The 17,666-nt window shown below is 45.0% G+C and overlaps 1 protein-coding gene across 1 annotated transcript in view; it reads right to left on the reverse strand.

Annotated features, from left to right (window-relative positions):
• LOC138756974 (dedicator of cytokinesis protein 2-like) overlaps window positions 1-17,666 on the reverse strand; it is a 1,510,503-nt gene that overhangs the window by 22,621 nt on the left and 1,470,216 nt on the right. The window contains 3 exon segments of the mRNA XM_069923500.1: window positions 879-965; window positions 13,528-13,612; window positions 17,345-17,426. Of these exon segments, the coding sequence (XP_069779601.1) occupies window positions 879-965; window positions 13,528-13,612; window positions 17,345-17,426 (254 nt within the window).

The following is a 17,666-nucleotide window of genomic DNA, read 5'->3' on the forward strand; positions in this document are numbered from 1 at the left end:
TGCTTCGATCAGTCATTGAGGTTGATGGTTATTCCATTCTTTAGTTAATAAAAGTCTCTTGTGATTATTGATGAAACATCAGAAGTGAAACACAAAAGTCTGCAGGTGCTGTCCTGAAGTAAAAACACAAAGCTGGAGAAATTCAGCAGGTCAAACAGTGTCCTTTATAGCAAAGTTTTGGGCTCATCAAGGTATTAGAAAAATGCAGGCAGGTACCTGAAGAAAATGGTAGGAAAGGGGAAGGGAGCACAGTCCCACATGGGAGGGGATTCTAGGGCCAGAGGGAATAACTTCAGGATAAAACGGCGTTCATTTAAATCAAAGACACAGAAACATTTCTTTAGTCAGAGGGTCGTGAGTCTGTGGAACTTGTTGCCACAGGCGGCTGTGGAAGCAAAGTCGTTGGCTGCATTTAAGGTAGAGATTGACAAGTATTTGATTAGTCAAGGGTTATGGGGAGAATGCCGGGGAGAGGGGCGGAGTGGGAGGATGGATCATTAAATGATCAGAATGGCGGGGCAAACTCGATGGGCCCAATGGTCCTATACCTTGTGATCTCGTGACCTGCAAGTGCAGAATTTTACTTTAACTTAGATATCATGTGGGTCAAGGGGCTTGATCTGTTGTTCTATCTTCAATGTAATTCAGTCATCCTGGACTATTTTAAATCCCCCCCCCCCTCACCGTTAGACATTTCTCCAGCAGGCTGTTGCAATATTGCATTTTGTAGGATGCTACTCTGCACAAACTGGTTGCTATACTCCCCCCCCCCCCCGCCAACTCCCCCCCCACCCCCCCAACTTCTTCCCCCCCCCCCACCTCGCAGTGCAACAGCATATCTGTGTTTCAAATGCTGAGCTGCAAGGAGCAAGGCTCACCTGAGATACATGAAGGACCTCAAACCAGCGGAGAATCCCAGGCAACTTGTACGCGATGGTGAACATCGTCCTTTCGATCCACATCGACTGTTGAGAGAAAAGAAAGATCACGTGGTCATCAGTCACTCCTGTAGGAGCCCCACCATCCCGTAAGCTGCAGGCAGGATCCACACCTTATTATTTAAACCTTTCTTCCATTTTTGGTGAACAAAAAAGTCTGCTGGGGACAAAAGTGCTGGAGAAACTCAGCATCTGGAGGGAGTAAAGTATTCTTTATTGTCATGTAATACTACAGAACATGTAACATTACACAAAATTTCCTACTGCCTGTCGAAAGGCAGACAAAGGTTCACCATTCGTGGAATTCAACGTTTTTGAATGGAGCCCTTCGCTAGGATCGCAGATGGTAAAGAGGAAGCATATAGGATTAAGATAGATCATGTTGTCGAGTGGTGTCATGGCAACACTGATAGCAGACACACAGGACCTGATTGTGGACTTCATGAAGGGGAAATCGGGAGAACACAAAGCAGTCCTCAATGGACGGGTCAGCAGTGGAGAGGGTCACCAACTTCAAATTCCTGGGTGTCAACATTTCTGATGAACTGTTTGGGGCCTCTCTGTTGACATAACCATATAACAATTACATTACAGAAACAGGCTATATCGGCCCTTCCCGTCCGCACCGATTTACATGAAACTCCACTCGCACCACCTCCCCACTGCCATGCCCATGACCCTCCAACACCCTCACATCCATGCACTCATCCAACCTCCTCAAATGACAAAATTGACCTTGCTGCAACCACCTCTTCCGGAAGCTCATTCCACTCAGCCACCACTCTCTGAGTGAAGAAGACCCCTCTCATGTTACTTCTAAACTTTTGCCCCCTCACCCTTAACTCATGACCCCTTGTTCCAATCTCACTTACACTCAAGGGGAAGAGCCTATTCACATCTACTCTATCTATTCCCCTCATAATTTTAAATACCTCTATCAAATCCCCCTTCAACCTTCTACGCTCCAATGAATAAAGTCCCGGTCTACTTGATCTTTCTCTGTATTCTAGATACTGCAATCCAGGCAACATTCTAGTAAATCTTCTCGGCTCCCTCTCTACCTTATTAATATCTTTCCTATAATTTGGAGACCAGAACTGCACACAGTATTACAAACTTGGCCTCACCAATTCCTTTAACAGTCTCAACAGCACCTCCCAGGTCCCATATACTATGCTATGATTTACAAAGGCCAGCATACCCAGAGCCTTCTTCACCACCCAATGCAATCGTGAAGAACACTCTCCAGCGGTGATACTTTGTGAGGTGTTTGAGGAGATTTGGTCTGTCACCGAAGACTCTGGCAAATTTCTTACAGATTAAGTTTGAAATCCACTGTTTTAATCGTCCCTCATTAACTCGTTATGTGCACGGTTTCATCACTCCATAAGAAATGGGCCATTGACCATTTTTCTGAAGCAAAATATTTCAGTAACAATTGGTTCTAGACCTTCCCTTCCCACTCACATACAACCTTAAGCAATCCCTTACTCGTCACAGAGCACTTATGTCATCGGAATTACTTAAAGTGGTATGTGAGTGGAAAGAAAAAAAATTAAGAACCACTGGTGTGGAGCACTGGTTACATCACTGTCTGGTATGGAAGGACCAATGCACAGGACAGGAAAAGGCTACAGAGGGTTGTGAACTCGGCCTGCGACATCATGGACTCCAGTATTTGCTCCATTTAGGACATCTAGAAGAGGCAGTGTCTTAAGAAAGTAGCCCCAATTCTCGAGGACCCTCATGACGCAGGCCATGACCTCTTCACATTGCTACATCAAGAAGAAGGAACAGAAGCCTGAAGACGAGCACCCAGCGGTACAAGAACAGCTTCTTCCCCTTTGCCATCAGATTTCTAGATCAGTGAACCACAGACACCGCCTCACTTGGTCTCTTATTTTGCACAAATTGATCTATTTTTAAAAAAATGCAATTTACAGCAACTTGCTGTGATGGTGCCACAAAACAATGAATTTTGTCAAACGTGTTCATGATAATAAATTCTGATTCTCAGGAGTGCTCAGACTTGTTTGGGGGGGGGGTGGATCTAAATGATTTTCATTGTTTTTGTGGGTTTTTTTTTGTTTACAAAGTACTGTACCTGTTCAGCTGTACAACAGATGAGACACGTTGTCTAACCCTCCCACCTCGCCAGCTTCTTCCACAAATGTGAGGTCTTGTGGCATCTGTAGCACTGTGGCAACAGCTGCTATAACCACCGCCGCACAGTGTCAGATCCTGACTTCAGGACCTGCTTCTGTGCTGTAGCCTTCTATGGTCTACCGAGATACAGTAAAATGCTTTGTTTTGCATGGTATCCAGGCAGGACAACCCTGAGAGCAGGTGGTTCAATAACTAAATACAGGCACTATTCGCTACTTCCATCAACACGAAATTCAGTCACCGCGATTTGGAAAACTGCGACCATTTCCTGATTTACCCGTGTAAATATTCAGTTTCCGCGATCCTAACATGGAAAGAAGCTTAGAAGTCTGCTATGATTTAGAAAAACCGATCGCTAGCTGTAGGAGTAGAAAATTGTATAAATGAGAGAAAAAAAATCAAAATCTTTGCAGTCAGCTTTGGACAAATATTTTTCTGAGAAATGGTAAAAAGGAAAAACCCAACACTCAACCCCAACCAACCAATTTTCCCCTGCAACCGCTGCAACCGTGTCTGCCTGTCCCGCATCGGACTTGTCAGCCACAAACGAGCCTGCAGCTGACGTGGACAATTACCCCCTCCATAAATCTTCGTCCGCGAAGCCAAGCCAAAGAAGAATTATGAAATAAATGAAAATTATTTGTTGCCCAAAGACACCTCATTGACCTACAACCCTGGTCATTTTTGAAAGTTAAGAGGAAATGGATCGCCCGGAGGAAACAGGGGAGAACATGCAAATTCCTTATAGACAGCGGTGGATTTGAACCTAGTCTCCGTCCCTGGTACTGTAATAGCGTGGCGCTAACTGTTACTCTTTCCAGTACTTTCACCCACCCAGCCCTGCCATTCCTCCTCCCCTCTCCCTCCTTTCTCAACCTATCATCTCCTGCCTTTGCCACCCCACCAACACCCCCCCCCCCCGTCCTTTTGTAGGAATGCTTGCCAGCATTTTCTCATACTTTGATGAAGGGCTCAAGCCCGAAACATCAGTTATGTATCTCTGCCTTTGCTACAAAGTTTTTCGAGGAGGTTACTAAAAAGGTTAATGAGGGGAAAGTGGTGGAAGTTGTCTATTTGATCTTTAGTAAGGTTTTTGACAAGGTTCCCCATAAGAGGTTAGTAAGGAAGGTGGAAGCATGAAGTATTAATGATGAAGTAGTGAAATGGATTCAGTAATGGTTGAATGGGAGATGCCAGAGAATAGTGGTGGAAAATTATTTGTCGAATTGGAGGCTGGTGACGAGTGGAGTGCCTCAGGGATCGGTCCTGGGTCCACTGCTGTTTGTCATATACATTAATGACCTAGATGAAAGGGTGGCAAATTGGATTAGTAAATTTGTAGATGATACAAAGGTTGATGGAATTGAGGACAGGGAGGAAGATTATCGAAGCTTACAGGGTATTAATAGGACAGTTAGAAGGGTGGGCTGGAAGGTGGGAGATGGAGTTTAATACTGATAAATGTGAGGTGTTACATTTTGATAGGACTAATCAAAATAGAATATACACGTTAAATGGTAGATAATTGAGGAGTGAAGTGGAACAAAGGGATTTAGGGGTCATGGTACATGATTCCCTGAAAGATGAATCACATGTGGGTAGGGTGGTGAAGAAGGCATTTAGTATGTTGACTTTCATAAATCAGAGTAGAGAACACAGGAGTTGGGACGTTATGTTGAAATTGTATAAGGCAAATTTAGAATATTGTGTGCAGATTTGGTCGCCGAATTAAAGGAAGAATGTGATGCCATGCAATGTACTCTTGACAATTAATCTGAAATCTGAGTTTAATTGGGTGTAATTGGACAGCATGGGAACATGGGCCAGAAGAGAATATATATAGGGAGAGTGAAGAGGAGGTTTACGAGAATGTTGCCGGGGTTTTAGGGTTTGAGTTACAGGGAAACGTTGAGCAGGCTGGGACTTTATTCCCTGGAGAGTAGAAGGTTGAGGGGTGATTTGATAGAGGTATTTAAAATTATAAGGGGGGCAGATAGATTCAATGTGGACAGGACTTTTCCACTGAAATTAGGTGAGATTCAAACAAAAGGGCATGGATTGAGAGGAAAAGGGGAAAAGTTTAGAGGAAACGTGTGAGGGAATTTTTCACGGTGGGGGTCTGGAATGAACTTCCGGCAGTGGGGGTAGAACCGAGATTGACGTTAATATTCTAGGAAAGGTTGGATAGGTACACGAACGGGAGAGGTGTGGAGGGTTACGGGGTGAATGCAGGCCGGTGGGACTAGGTGGGAGAAGATGTTCGGCACAGACTGGTAGGGCTGAACTGGCCTGTTTCTGTGCTGTAAATGGTTATATGGTTATAGAGGACACTGCTGAGCTTCTCCAGCATTTTGTGTTTTTAGTGCTACCCTTCTGGGTTTTTATACCAAAACCTGCAAGTAGAAGAGAGCAACGTGACTGGTTCCTGTTAGCAGAAGTACTGCATTTATGTGGGAGTTCTCCTTTCCTCTAAGAAGATCAGAATGGGCCAGAGGAACACAGAAACAGAGGACGCTGGAATCTTGGGTAGACAATGAGCTGCGGGAAAGGAACTGCTCACACTAACGGGGACTACACGGTTGGTGTAGCGGTTAGCGCAACACCTTTACAGTGCCAGTGATTGGGACCGGGGTTCGAATCCCGTGCTATCTGTAAAGAGATTGTACATTCTCCTCACGTCTCCATGGGTTTTCCCTGGTTTCCTCCCACTGTTCAAAATGTTCCAGGATTGTAGGTTAATTGGGTGTAAATCGGGAAGCACGGACACATGGGCCGCAAAGGCCTGTCACCGGGCTTCATGTTTAAATTTTTTTTTAAATTTAAATTTAACCAAAGACCAAAGGAACTCCTCCTGTTAAATCATCTGAAACTCTCATATTCATGAAACAATATTTATTTGTCTTGATTAAATACTTGTCCCACGTGTGTATTGTTTGCCTCTATGTGTGTTAACCATATGATAATTACAGCACGGAAACAGGCCATTTCAGCCCTTCTAGTCCGTACCGAACTAAGTACTCTCCTCTAGTCCCACCTACCTGCACCTTGCCCATAACCCTACGTCTGGTTGCGTAACTACATGCTTTGCACTGAGGACCAGAGAATACTGTTTTGTTGGGTTGAACTTGTGCAATCGGATGGCAATAAACTAAACTTGAACTTGGACACGCAACATCCATGGGTAGAAATGGTGTTCCAGCCCACATCCCTGGCAGTGAATGAGTTAACACCAAGTCCCTCACTCTCAAGGTAATTGCCGGCACTCGAAAGGAGCAGAAATCCTTCAGCAAAGGGACGAGGCACGATTTAATTAGCGCGGGCCCGCAGAGAGAATCCCCAGCGTTGGCTGCTTTAATCAGAAGACTGACAAGCATCTTGGAATGAAAGTGATCAGTGCAAGAGCAGCATGGATTCAGCTCCCCCTCCAGGAACTCAGTGGGTGTGGTGGAAAAGGGATCAAACAAAACAACGGTGAACGGCGGACTTCAAACACATCGCTTTCTGTTCTGACGAAGGTGAATCAATATATGTTTGTCCCGCGTTTGGGCTGGATACACTTCAAAGGTATTCTGCTTTGGGAAACCCTGCAGTCTTCAAAGGAATGAGAGAAATCTGAATTCTCATTAACTCCTTGGAGAGGCCAACCACTCACATCACCTGATCCATTCAAATAATTGATGGAAAGCAAGGAGCCAGGGAACTTTACAACAGTTGAGTTGTTTTGGGACTGGGGAGATGGGGGAATGTGAAACTCAATGCCGGAGAAACTCAACAAGTCGAACAGTATATTGGAGGAGAAACTCCTAATGTCCCATCTGGGCACTCTCCAACAGGATGACATTAACATTCACTTCTCTGGTTTCTGCTAGCCTTACTCCCCATTCTTAATCCCTTCCCATTCCCTCTGTCTTCTTTCCTTCAGTTCTCCATCCCCTTCCCTCTCCATTCCCAGACATCCCCCTCCCCCATTTGCTGCTCTGACCTCCCTCCCTTTTCCTTCCTGCCTATGGGTCCATCCTCCCCACCCCCCGCCCCTACCCCCCCCCACCCACTATTTTGTTTGGGCACCTGCCGACATTTTGTTTAAACTTTGATGAAGGGCTCAAGCCCGAAACGTCGGTAAAGTATCTTTATATTTGCTCTCTAAAGGACACTGTTTGACCTACTAAGTTTCTCCAACTTTGTGCTTTTACTGCGACCATGGTGTCTGCAGAACCTAAAGCACTATGTATTGCACTACATTTCTTTATTTGTTTTCACGTGTATGTTGTGTAGTTTTTTTTTGCGCTACCAACAAGTGGCAATTCTGCCTCACCCACAGGAAAATGAATCTCAGGGTTGTATGTGATGCCATGCAATGTACTCTTGACAATTAATCTGAAATCTGAGTTTAATTGGGTGTAATTGGACAGCACGGGAACGTGGGCCAGAAGAGTCTGCCACTTTGCTCTATGTCTAAATTAAAAATTAAAATTAAAGTTGTGGTGATACAACCATTAGCCTACTGCAAGGGCCGATCTCTGTACCTGCAGAAGGACCACCTGGGGACTGACTCCACCTGGTTGGCTATCAATCAGCCGTCCCGAATAGAAGCCTGAGCTGTCCCCTCCTGAACCAGTCACTTGGGAGCCACCACTTTTAACAGAATAAAACCTGTAGTAAAGTCTTTTGTGTTTTGTGTCTGCTGCCACAGGGGCATCACAAAAGTGCATCTACTTGATCTCTCGGGTGATCTAAGTGAACCCAGAGCACTCTGTCAAAAGGCATCTCACCAATGCTCTTCATTCATGCGACTTTGGATACCGGCAGTCCACAAAATTTCTGGAGAAACTCCACAGGTCACGAAGCATCCAGAGGAAGTAAAAGGCAGCTCGCATTTGATCACCTGTTGCTGCGTGTTTGAGGTTCTGTGTACAAATTACCTGCCAGATTTCCTACCACACTGAGAACACCTCAAACATCCTGCAATGATCTTTGAGGGTTGAAGGTGCTCAGCTAGTGATTAGTGCAATGCTCTTATAGCACCAACAACCTGGATTTATATCCAGTGATGTCTATAAGGAGTTTGTTCATTCTCCCCATAACCAGTTTATTCCCACCCTCCAAAAACATATGGGGTTTTTAGGTGAATTGGGTGCATTGGACAGCATGGACTCATGGGCCGGAAGGCCCTGTAACCATGCTGTAACTTTAAAATTAAAATGAAAGATAAATTTTCCTATAATTGAAAAAGCCCTTCAGATGGGACGTTGGTTGGAGATAAATAGACGGGCAGATGGTTAGCTAGACAAAGAAGCAGCTTCAGCTCAATGTCCTTGGGATCATCCTGAAAGGGTAAACAATGATGTATCCTCTTGAGTTCCCACAGCCCCTGGCAACTCACCGACGCTAACATGCAAAGAACCTTCGAGAGGATGTGCCCTCAGAAAGGGTCCAGCCCAGATGGTGTAACTGGTCATGCTCTTAAAACCTGCGCAGAACAACTGGCTGGAGGTTTTGCTGAACTCGCTTCTACGCTCTGAGGTCATCACCTGCTTCAAAATGACATCCAAGAAAGGCAAGGTGGCCTGGCTCAATGACTGCCGGCCGTTCACACTTATGTCCATTGTGATGAAGTGCATTGAGACCTTAGTTATGGAGCAAATCAACTCAGCCTCAGGAAGGATTTTAGTACATAGAACATCACAGCACAGGCCCTTCAACTCTCTATGCAAACCTGCTTCACGATAATTTAATCTCACACTCATAACCTTCTATTTTTATTACATCCATGTGCCTGTCTGAGAGTCTTTTGAATGTCTCTATTATCCAAGCCTTGACCACCACCATGGCAATGCATTCAAGATACCCAGCACAATCTTATAAGATAAAGGAAAAGAAGTAGGCCATTTAGCCTATTGAGTCTGCTCCACAAATCCAACCTGAGCTAGTTCCAATTTCCTGCCTTTTCCCCATATCCCTTGATACCCTGACTAATTAGATACTTGTCAACCTCCCCTTTAAACCCCCCCCAATGATCGGGCCTCCACAGCTGTAGGTGGCAATGAATTCCACAAATCCATAACCCTTCTCATTGTTAAATTGGTACCTTCTGCCCTCTCATCCTGGATTCACCCACCAAGGGAAGCATCGTATTCATGTCTACTCTGTCCAATCCTTTCACCATTCAATATGTTTCTATGAGCTCCAAGGGCCTCTAAATGCTCCTCATATGTCACCCCTGCATTCCAGGAATCATCCTGGTAAATCTTCTCTGTACTCTTTCCAACATCTTTTCTAAGGGGCCCAAAACTGCACATAGTCCTCCCAATGAGCTATCACCAGTGCCCCATAGAGCCTTATCAAAGCCTCTTCACTCTCGTACACTATTCCTCTTGAAGTGAATGCCAACATAGCATTTGCTTTCGTTACTGCCGATCCAACCTGGTAGTTAACCTTTAGGTTATCCTGCACAAGGAAACCCAAATCCTTTTGAACTTAGGAATTTTGAATTTTCTCCCCATCCAAATAATAATCTGCCCATTTATTTCCTCTTCCCAAATGTACAACCATATTTTTCTCAACATTGTATCTTATCTGCCTTTTCTTTGCCCACTCTTCTAAGCTGTCCAAGTCTCTATGCAACCTTTCAGTTTCTTCATCCCTTCCTACTCCACCACTTACGTTGGCATCATCTGCAAACTTGGCCACAAAACCATTCAGTCCATAATCTAAATCATTGATATACATTGTAAAAAGAAGCAGCCCCAACACTGACCCCTGCAGAACACCACTAGTAACTGGCAACCAACCAGAACAGGATCCCTTTATTCCTACCCTTTGCTTTCTGCCTATCGGTCAATGTTCCACCCAATCTAATATATTTCCTGTAATTCCAGGGGCTCTCATCATATTAAACAGCCTCTTATGCAGCACCTTATCGAAGGCCTTTTGAAAATCCAAATATACAACATCCACAGCCTCTCCCTTCTCCATCCTACTTGAAATTTCCTCAAATTCCAATAGGTTGGTCAGGCAGGATCTTCCCTTCATCAAACCATAATAGGCCTGGACCTATTATGCCATGCACCTCAAGGTATTGCATAACCTTGTCCTTGAGGATCGATGCCAATAACTTTCCAACTACCGATGTCAGACTAATAGGCCTATAATTCCCTTTTTTCAGCCTCCCTCCTTTCTTTAACAGTGGAACTACATTTGTATTCTTCCAATCCAATAGAGTCTATTGATTTCTGTAAAATCATATCCAAGGCCTCCACAATCTCCAAAGCCACCTCCTTCAGAATCCGTGGGCGCACCTCATCTGGTCCAGGAGACTTATCTACTTTTAGTCCATTCACCTTAGCACCATCTTTCTAGTAGTCCTGATTGTACCTAATTCTATTCCCTGAGACCTCTGACTATCAGGTATTTTGCTGTTGTCTTCCTCAGTGAAGACTGGCGCCAAATACTCATTTGCTGCCATCTCTTTGTTACCCATTATAATTTCTCCAGCATAATTTTCAATCAGTCCTGTATCTACCCATGTTTCTCTTTTACTTCTCATATGTTAAAAAAACTTAATATCCTTTTGTATGTTATTTGCCAATTTCCTTTCATAATTCATCTTTTCTCTCCTAATTTTCTTTGTCTCTTTCTGTAAGTTTTTAAAAAATTTCTAGGTCCTCTGTTTTTCCATTAATTTTTCCTTCCTTGAATGTCCTTCCTTTTGCTTTCATTTTAGTCTTAACCTCTGTTGTTAGTCACATTCATGCCATTTTTCCAGTCATAATTTTCTTTTTTCTTGGAATATATCTATCCTGCACTTTAAGTCTGGTCTCAACAGAAGTTTGTAGAGTTGCAACATGACCTCTCTACCCTGAACTCAATGCCCCTATTAATGAATCCCAGTATCCCATAGGCCTTTTTAACTAGCCCATCCACGTTGAGGGATGTATGGATTTGGACCACAATGTCCCTCTATTCATCCACACTCTTAAGTAACCGACCATTAACCCTGTACTCAGCCTTCTGGTCTGTCCTTCCAAAATGCATCACCTTCTGCCACTTTTCCAACCAACTCTGCGTCCTGTCTATATCCTCTTGTAACCTTCAACATCCTTCAGCTCCATCCATAACTCCTCTAACCTTCATATTATCTGCAAACTTACTGACCCATCCATCTGCCTCTTCATCCAGGTCATTTAGAAAATTCACAAGGAGCTGGGGTCCCAGAACAGATCCCTGCGGCACTGCATTGGTCACAGAGCTCCAGGCAGAATACCTTCCTTCCACTACTTTCTATCTGCAAGCCAATCTTTTTATCCACAGAACCCAAGTTCCATGGATACTCTGGCTCATGACTTTCTAGATGAGTCTCTCATGGGGGACCTTGTCAAATGGCTTGCTAAAATCCATGTAGACCACACCTACCACCCTACCCTCATCAATTTCTTTGGTTACCTCCTCAAAAAATTCAATTAGACTTGTGAGACATGACCTTCCCTTCACAAAGACACGCTGACTATCCTTGAGTACATTGGTCTTCTCCAAATGCTCACAGACCCTATCCTTAAGAATTCTCTCCATTAGTTTACACACGACTGGACGTAAGACTCACTGATCTATAATTCCCAAGATTCTCCCTATTACCTTTTTTTAAACAAGAGGACTGCATTTGCCATTCTCCAATCCTCCAGCACCTCCCCTATAGTCAAAGAGGACTTAAAGATCATAGCTACTGCCCCAGCTATCCCTTCCCTCACATTCCACAGCAACCTTGGGTACATTGTTTTTAAGAAGATCCTGTAGCAGGCCGAGCGACCATGCGGTTTGATGGGCCGAATCGCCGCCCCAGTCGTCTGACACAAGATGGCATGGGCCCCATTTCCCTTCCGAGGAGAGGCCCATGTTTGGCAACACACGTTGCCCAGGGGGATGGCACCGCTTCCATGCTGTGTGCCGCTAGACGGGGAGTGAAGCCATGACGCGCTGACATCACTTCCTATGGCCAACGCGCTCCTCGCAGGAAGTGGGCAGTCCCCTCAAGCAGCGTGAGGAATTCAAAATAAAGTCTAGTTACTGGTTCGTGCTGTGTGGATGTCTCTCATTAGCAGATGCTACAGTCCAACACTTCCTCTTCTTTAATCTAAGCATTCTCCAGCAGACAAGCCTGTTCTACGCTGAATATTGAAGCAAAGTGTTCATTTAAGGCCTCTCCAACCTCCTCCACTTACAGGCACTTTACCTCCTTTATCCTTTAGTGGCTCCACCTTAAATCTTGTCATCTCATAATTTATTTTTGCTTTTCATTAATTTTATGCATCCGTGTATAGTTGCAGCAACAAGAAGAAATTCAGTGGATCGGTACATTGTACTTGCGTGCATGACAATGAACCTACATCATCATAATCTTATTGGACAAGCAGACAGATAGGTAGACAAGGAAACAGGCAGTCAAGCAGGCAGGCAGGGAGACAGGCAGACAGACTGACAGATAGTCAGAGAGACAGGCAGGATTAAACAGGTTAGGACAGTGGTTCTCAATATTTTCCTTTCCACTCACACCCCACTTTAAGTAATCCCTCTGCCATGGTGCTGTGTGATTAGTAAGGGATTGCTTAAGGTGGGATGTGAGTGGGAAGGGAAGGTTGAGAATCACTGCTCTAGATCCAATTGTTACTGAAATATTTTGCTTGAGAAAAATTGTCAGTGGGCCATTTCCTTTGGAGTTCTGAAACCCTGCACATAACGAGTCAATGAGGGACGATTAAAACAGCGGTTTTCAAACTTTATCTTTCCACCCATATCCCACCTTAAGCAATCCCTTACTAATCACAGAGCATCTATGGCATAGGGCTTACTTAAAGTGGTATGTGAGTGGAAAGAAAAAGAGGTCAGGAGAGATAACAACTACAGAACATGGGTGAAAGGTAAAAAGTGAAATGTTTGAAAGGAACTTTAGGGGAACCCATGGAGTGAGTGGAATGAGCTGCCAGCTGAAGTGGTAAATGCAGGCTCAATCTCAACAATGAAGCAAAATGTGGATATGTATGTGGGTGGGAGGGGAATAGAGGGCTATGGACCAAGTGCAGGTCAATGGGACTAGGAGGAAAATAGCTCAGCATAGACTAGATGGGCTGAAGGGCCTGTTCCTCTGCTGTAGTGTTCTAAGGAAAGAGAAGCAGGCAGGCAGACAAAAACACATCCCTAGTCAGAGAGAGATGGACAGATGGATAGATAGAAGTGGATGGAGAGATAAATAGAACAATACATGGACAGAAATAGATAAACAGATGTACCAAGGTGGAGAGATGGGTGGGTGGAGAGGTGAACATATGGTGTGGATAGGTGGAACAGGCTGTGAGAGGTGGATCTTTTCTGATGTTCCATCCCTATCCCAAAAGGTTTCGACTAGGGATTGAAAGAGCCATGAGGTACTTACAGCAAATTCGTTGTCGGGATCCTTTGGCCCTTTCCTGATGGGTCTGGAGTAGCTGAACCTCTGAACATTATTCACCTTGTAGAAGCTGACAGAAGAGATTGAAGAGAGTGGTCAGGAACAGTTCTTGAAGATTCAGTTTGGAGGATGAGTTGACTACCCCAGACCCTCTCCCACCGACTGCTGCAGAATGATGTGGCACTCGTCCCCACCTCCAGTGACTGGGCGGGGATGTGGTGGATTTGGGGAGTGGTGGTACTTTCTTGAAAAGCACTGGAAGGGTAAGGGCTGAGGGGGATTTCTCGCCACCCCCCCCACCCCGGGAACCCAGTATTGGGCACAGCATGAACCAGAATGATCGTCCGAATGTCCCATCTGCTCCTCTGACTCCTATTTCCCATCCCCAAGAACTTTAAGGCTGGGTATTAAGACCATAAGACACAGGAACAAAAAAGACTATTCAGCACATCGAGTCTGCCAAGCCATTCAATCATGAGTTAATCTGTTTTCCCACTCAGCCCCTCTGCCCAGCCTTGTCCCCATATCCCTGACTAATCAAGAACCTATCAATCTCTGCCTTAACTACACCCAATGAACTGGCCACCATCACCGCCTTTGGCAACAAATTCCATACATTTACCATTCTCCGGCAGAAGAAATTCCTCCTCATCTCTGACCTAAGCAGACGCCCTTCAATTGTGCCCGCTTGTCCAAGACTCCCGCCATGGGAAACAACCTTCCTACATCTCCTCTGACCACGCCTTTCAACATTCAAATTAAAATTCCCCCATTCTCTGAAATTCCAACAAATCCTAGTCAAGTGCTGTCAAACGCTTCTCGTGTTTTCAATCGCGGAATCATCCTAATAAACTTCCTCTGAATCTGTAATGTCAGCACATTCTTTCTTAAACGAGAAGCCCAAAACTGCTCACTATACTCCAAGTGAGGTCTCACCAGGGCCTTATAAAGCCTCATCATCACATCCCTGCTCTTATATGCTATTCCTCTTGAAATAAATGCAGCATTGCATTTGCTTTCCTTATCACTGACTCAACCTGCAAGTTTACCTTCAGGCTCTCCTGCACAAGGACTCCCAGCTCCCATTGCACATGGGTATTTTCAATTTTCTTCCCATTTAAAAAATAGTCTGCTCATTTATTTTTTCCAACTTTATATTTCATTTGCTACTTCTCTGCCCATTCTTCTAACCTGTCTAAGTCGGTGGCTTTTTCCCTATGCCGTGTGTGCTCAGTGATTAGTAAGGGATGTGAGTGGGAAGGTAAGCTTGAGACCCAATTGTTACTGAAATATTTTGCTTGAGAAAAATTATTATTGGCCCATTTCCTTTGGAGTTCTGAAACTGTGCACATAACGAGTCAATTAGGTACAAATGAAACAGTGGTTTTCAAACTTTCTCTTTCCGCCCACGGACCACTTTAAGCAATCCCTTACTAATCACCAAGCACCCATGGCATAGGGAATACTTAAGCTGGTTTGTAAGTAAAAAATGGTTGAGAACCACTGATCTCAGTCCTTCTGCAGCCTCCGTGTTTCCTCCAAACTACATGATCCTCCACCTATCCCCATGTCGCCTGCCAACCTGGGCCATGGTTTGAGGATAATAGGCAAACCATTTAGGACTGAGATGAGGAGGAATTTCTTGACCCAGAGGGTGGTGAATCTGTGGAATTCATTGCCACAGAGGGCAGTAGAGGCAGGTTCATTGAATCTATTTAAGAGGGAATTAGATCTATTTCTTCAGTATAAGGGTATTAAAGGTTACGGATAGAAGGCGGGGACGGGGTACTGAACTTTAAGATCAGGCATGATCTCGTTGAATGGCGGAGCAGGCTCGAAGGGTCGAGTGACCTACTCCTGCTCTTATCTTCTATGTTTCTATGTTTCTGGTCACAAAGCCATTCATTCCATAATCCCAATCATTAATACATAACATGAAAAGAAGCGGCCCTACCACCGACTCCTGTGGAACACCATGAGTCGGCCAGAATATGATCCTGGGATTCCTGCCAAGCAGCCAATGCTCTACCCACGCTCAGGCCTCGATTAGCCATTAAGCAAAATAAGCACGTGCTTAGGGAAGCAAGGGAAGGGGGAACAGTAGAGTTTCTTCCAGGGTTGGATTTACCATGAACTAGGGCCCCACAAAAAGGGGGCCCCACCACAATAAATGAAAAAAAAACCATATTATACAGGTAATATAATATAGTTGTGGGGACCAGCCTGGAAGTAAACTGAATCTATTACTTCACATTCAGCAGTAAGTCTTAATGTCTTGTCAGTTGAACAAGGGAAGGGTCGAGGGGGAATCATTGTTGGGCGGCGCTTTGGGCATCAGTCGGCCTTAATCCGGCCCTGCCCACGCTAGCATGTTTCCTGTTATATCACGGCTCTTCTCTTGTGAAGTAGCCTCTAAGTATTCCCTTTAATTATCCTGTGGATGTGCTGGATCTTGAAGAGGGCAGTGATGAAGCAGGCAAGGGCTATCCTGCACAGCTCAGTCCCCACCACCAACTCTGATGCTCCCAGATGTGAGACGGCAGGGCAATCTGCGGCCTTCACATCACAGGCCAGATCAGGGTCTGCTGTTAGATGAATGGAAGAGCCCATCGAATGCAAACAACTTTGAAGTCCAAGAGATGGCAGATACTGGAAACCCGAGTTAAAACCGGAGACACCCAACAGGTCGAGCAGGCATCTGGGGAAAGAGAACTGGTTCTTGTTTCAGGACCGAGGACCAGATCGCCGATTTTCTCTTTATATTACAATAAAAGGCCTGTTATGCGGAATTAAATTACTTGGAAGCCTCAAGCCTCAAAGAAAATCACAGAAAATAAATAGGTCGAACATACGGAAATTTAAAATCAGTCCAGCTTTGTGTTAGTTCTCCAATCAGGCAACATGCAGTCTCAAGCAACCAGAGAATTCACTTATCCGGCATCTAACAATTCGCATAGGTTCTGGATGCCAGGGGTTTTACTGTATTTTAGATCCAAGGAAAAGGTGGCACATTTTATAGATGTGGCTGCTGTTTGATGATGAATACGGATACAATGGTACCCTGTGGACTTCAGGCGGATGATCATCCTCCACTATACATTGGTAGCTTGGAAATGGCGAGAGTAGAGGGCACCAAGTTTTTGGAGTCCACTATCCTGGAAACATACAACATCTGCTTACTTGTCAGGAAGGTGCAACACCGACTGCTTTTCCTAACAAGGCTGAGACAGGCAAGGCTGCTGGAAACTACCCTATCAAGTTCTGCAGGATCTCTATCGAGAGCGTCCTGGCCGGCTGAATCACAGTGAGGTATGGTTGGTCTAGAGCATCAAATTGGAGATCAATCTTCAGGACCATAAGAGCAGTAGAGAGGATCACTGAGTTCTCCCACCCCCTCCCCATCAACGAGATTCACCAGGATTTGTGGTTTGGAGAGGGTGGGCAAAATCAGGGAGGATCTCTACCACCCTGCACATAGCAACTTCCATTGGCCAAAGAGAGAAAGGAGTATCAGAGCCAGAACCACCAAAGAATGCTGTTTTGTCAGGTTGTACTGGTACAATCAGATGGCAAATAAACTTGAACTGTTATTGGGTAGTCAAGGAATGGTCTTCACATTTCATTGTCCATCTCTTGGCGGGACGTGGAGGTGGGAGTTGGAGAAGGTGTGTCCTTGGACCTAACAGACTCAGCTAGAGTGAACCTCAAAGGACGGGTTTCCCCCTGCTGCTTCCCCGGAGGGGCAGGGCTTGCACCACACTGCCTGAATCCATCCCGCCAGTCAAGTGATGTAAGCACTTACTCCACGATCTGTTCCGGGACATTCTTGTTGTGGAAGTGAGCCTGCTCCGCCAGGATTGGCTGCACAATGAAGCACTGGATGACTGTGGGCTGGAGTAAAGGAAATGAACAGCAGATGGCAGTATTGTCACGCTTATCGCCAGGGCTTCAGCCGACGCCAAGAAATTACTTCTCTAAGTTCTGTGTTTGTAAACAGATCTTTCAAGAGCACAAGGCAATTTTCAGACTGGAATTAGATATTCCGTCACGGAATATTCTCTGCGTGATCAGCTGCTTTCCTAGGACATAGAATATAACAGTACAGAACAGGCCCTTTAGCCCAT

The sequence above is a fragment of the Narcine bancroftii genome, chromosome 3 (assembly GCF_036971445.1).
Source record: "Narcine bancroftii isolate sNarBan1 chromosome 3, sNarBan1.hap1, whole genome shotgun sequence".
In the NCBI taxonomy this organism is placed as follows: Eukaryota; Metazoa; Chordata; class Chondrichthyes; order Torpediniformes; family Narcinidae; genus Narcine; species Narcine bancroftii.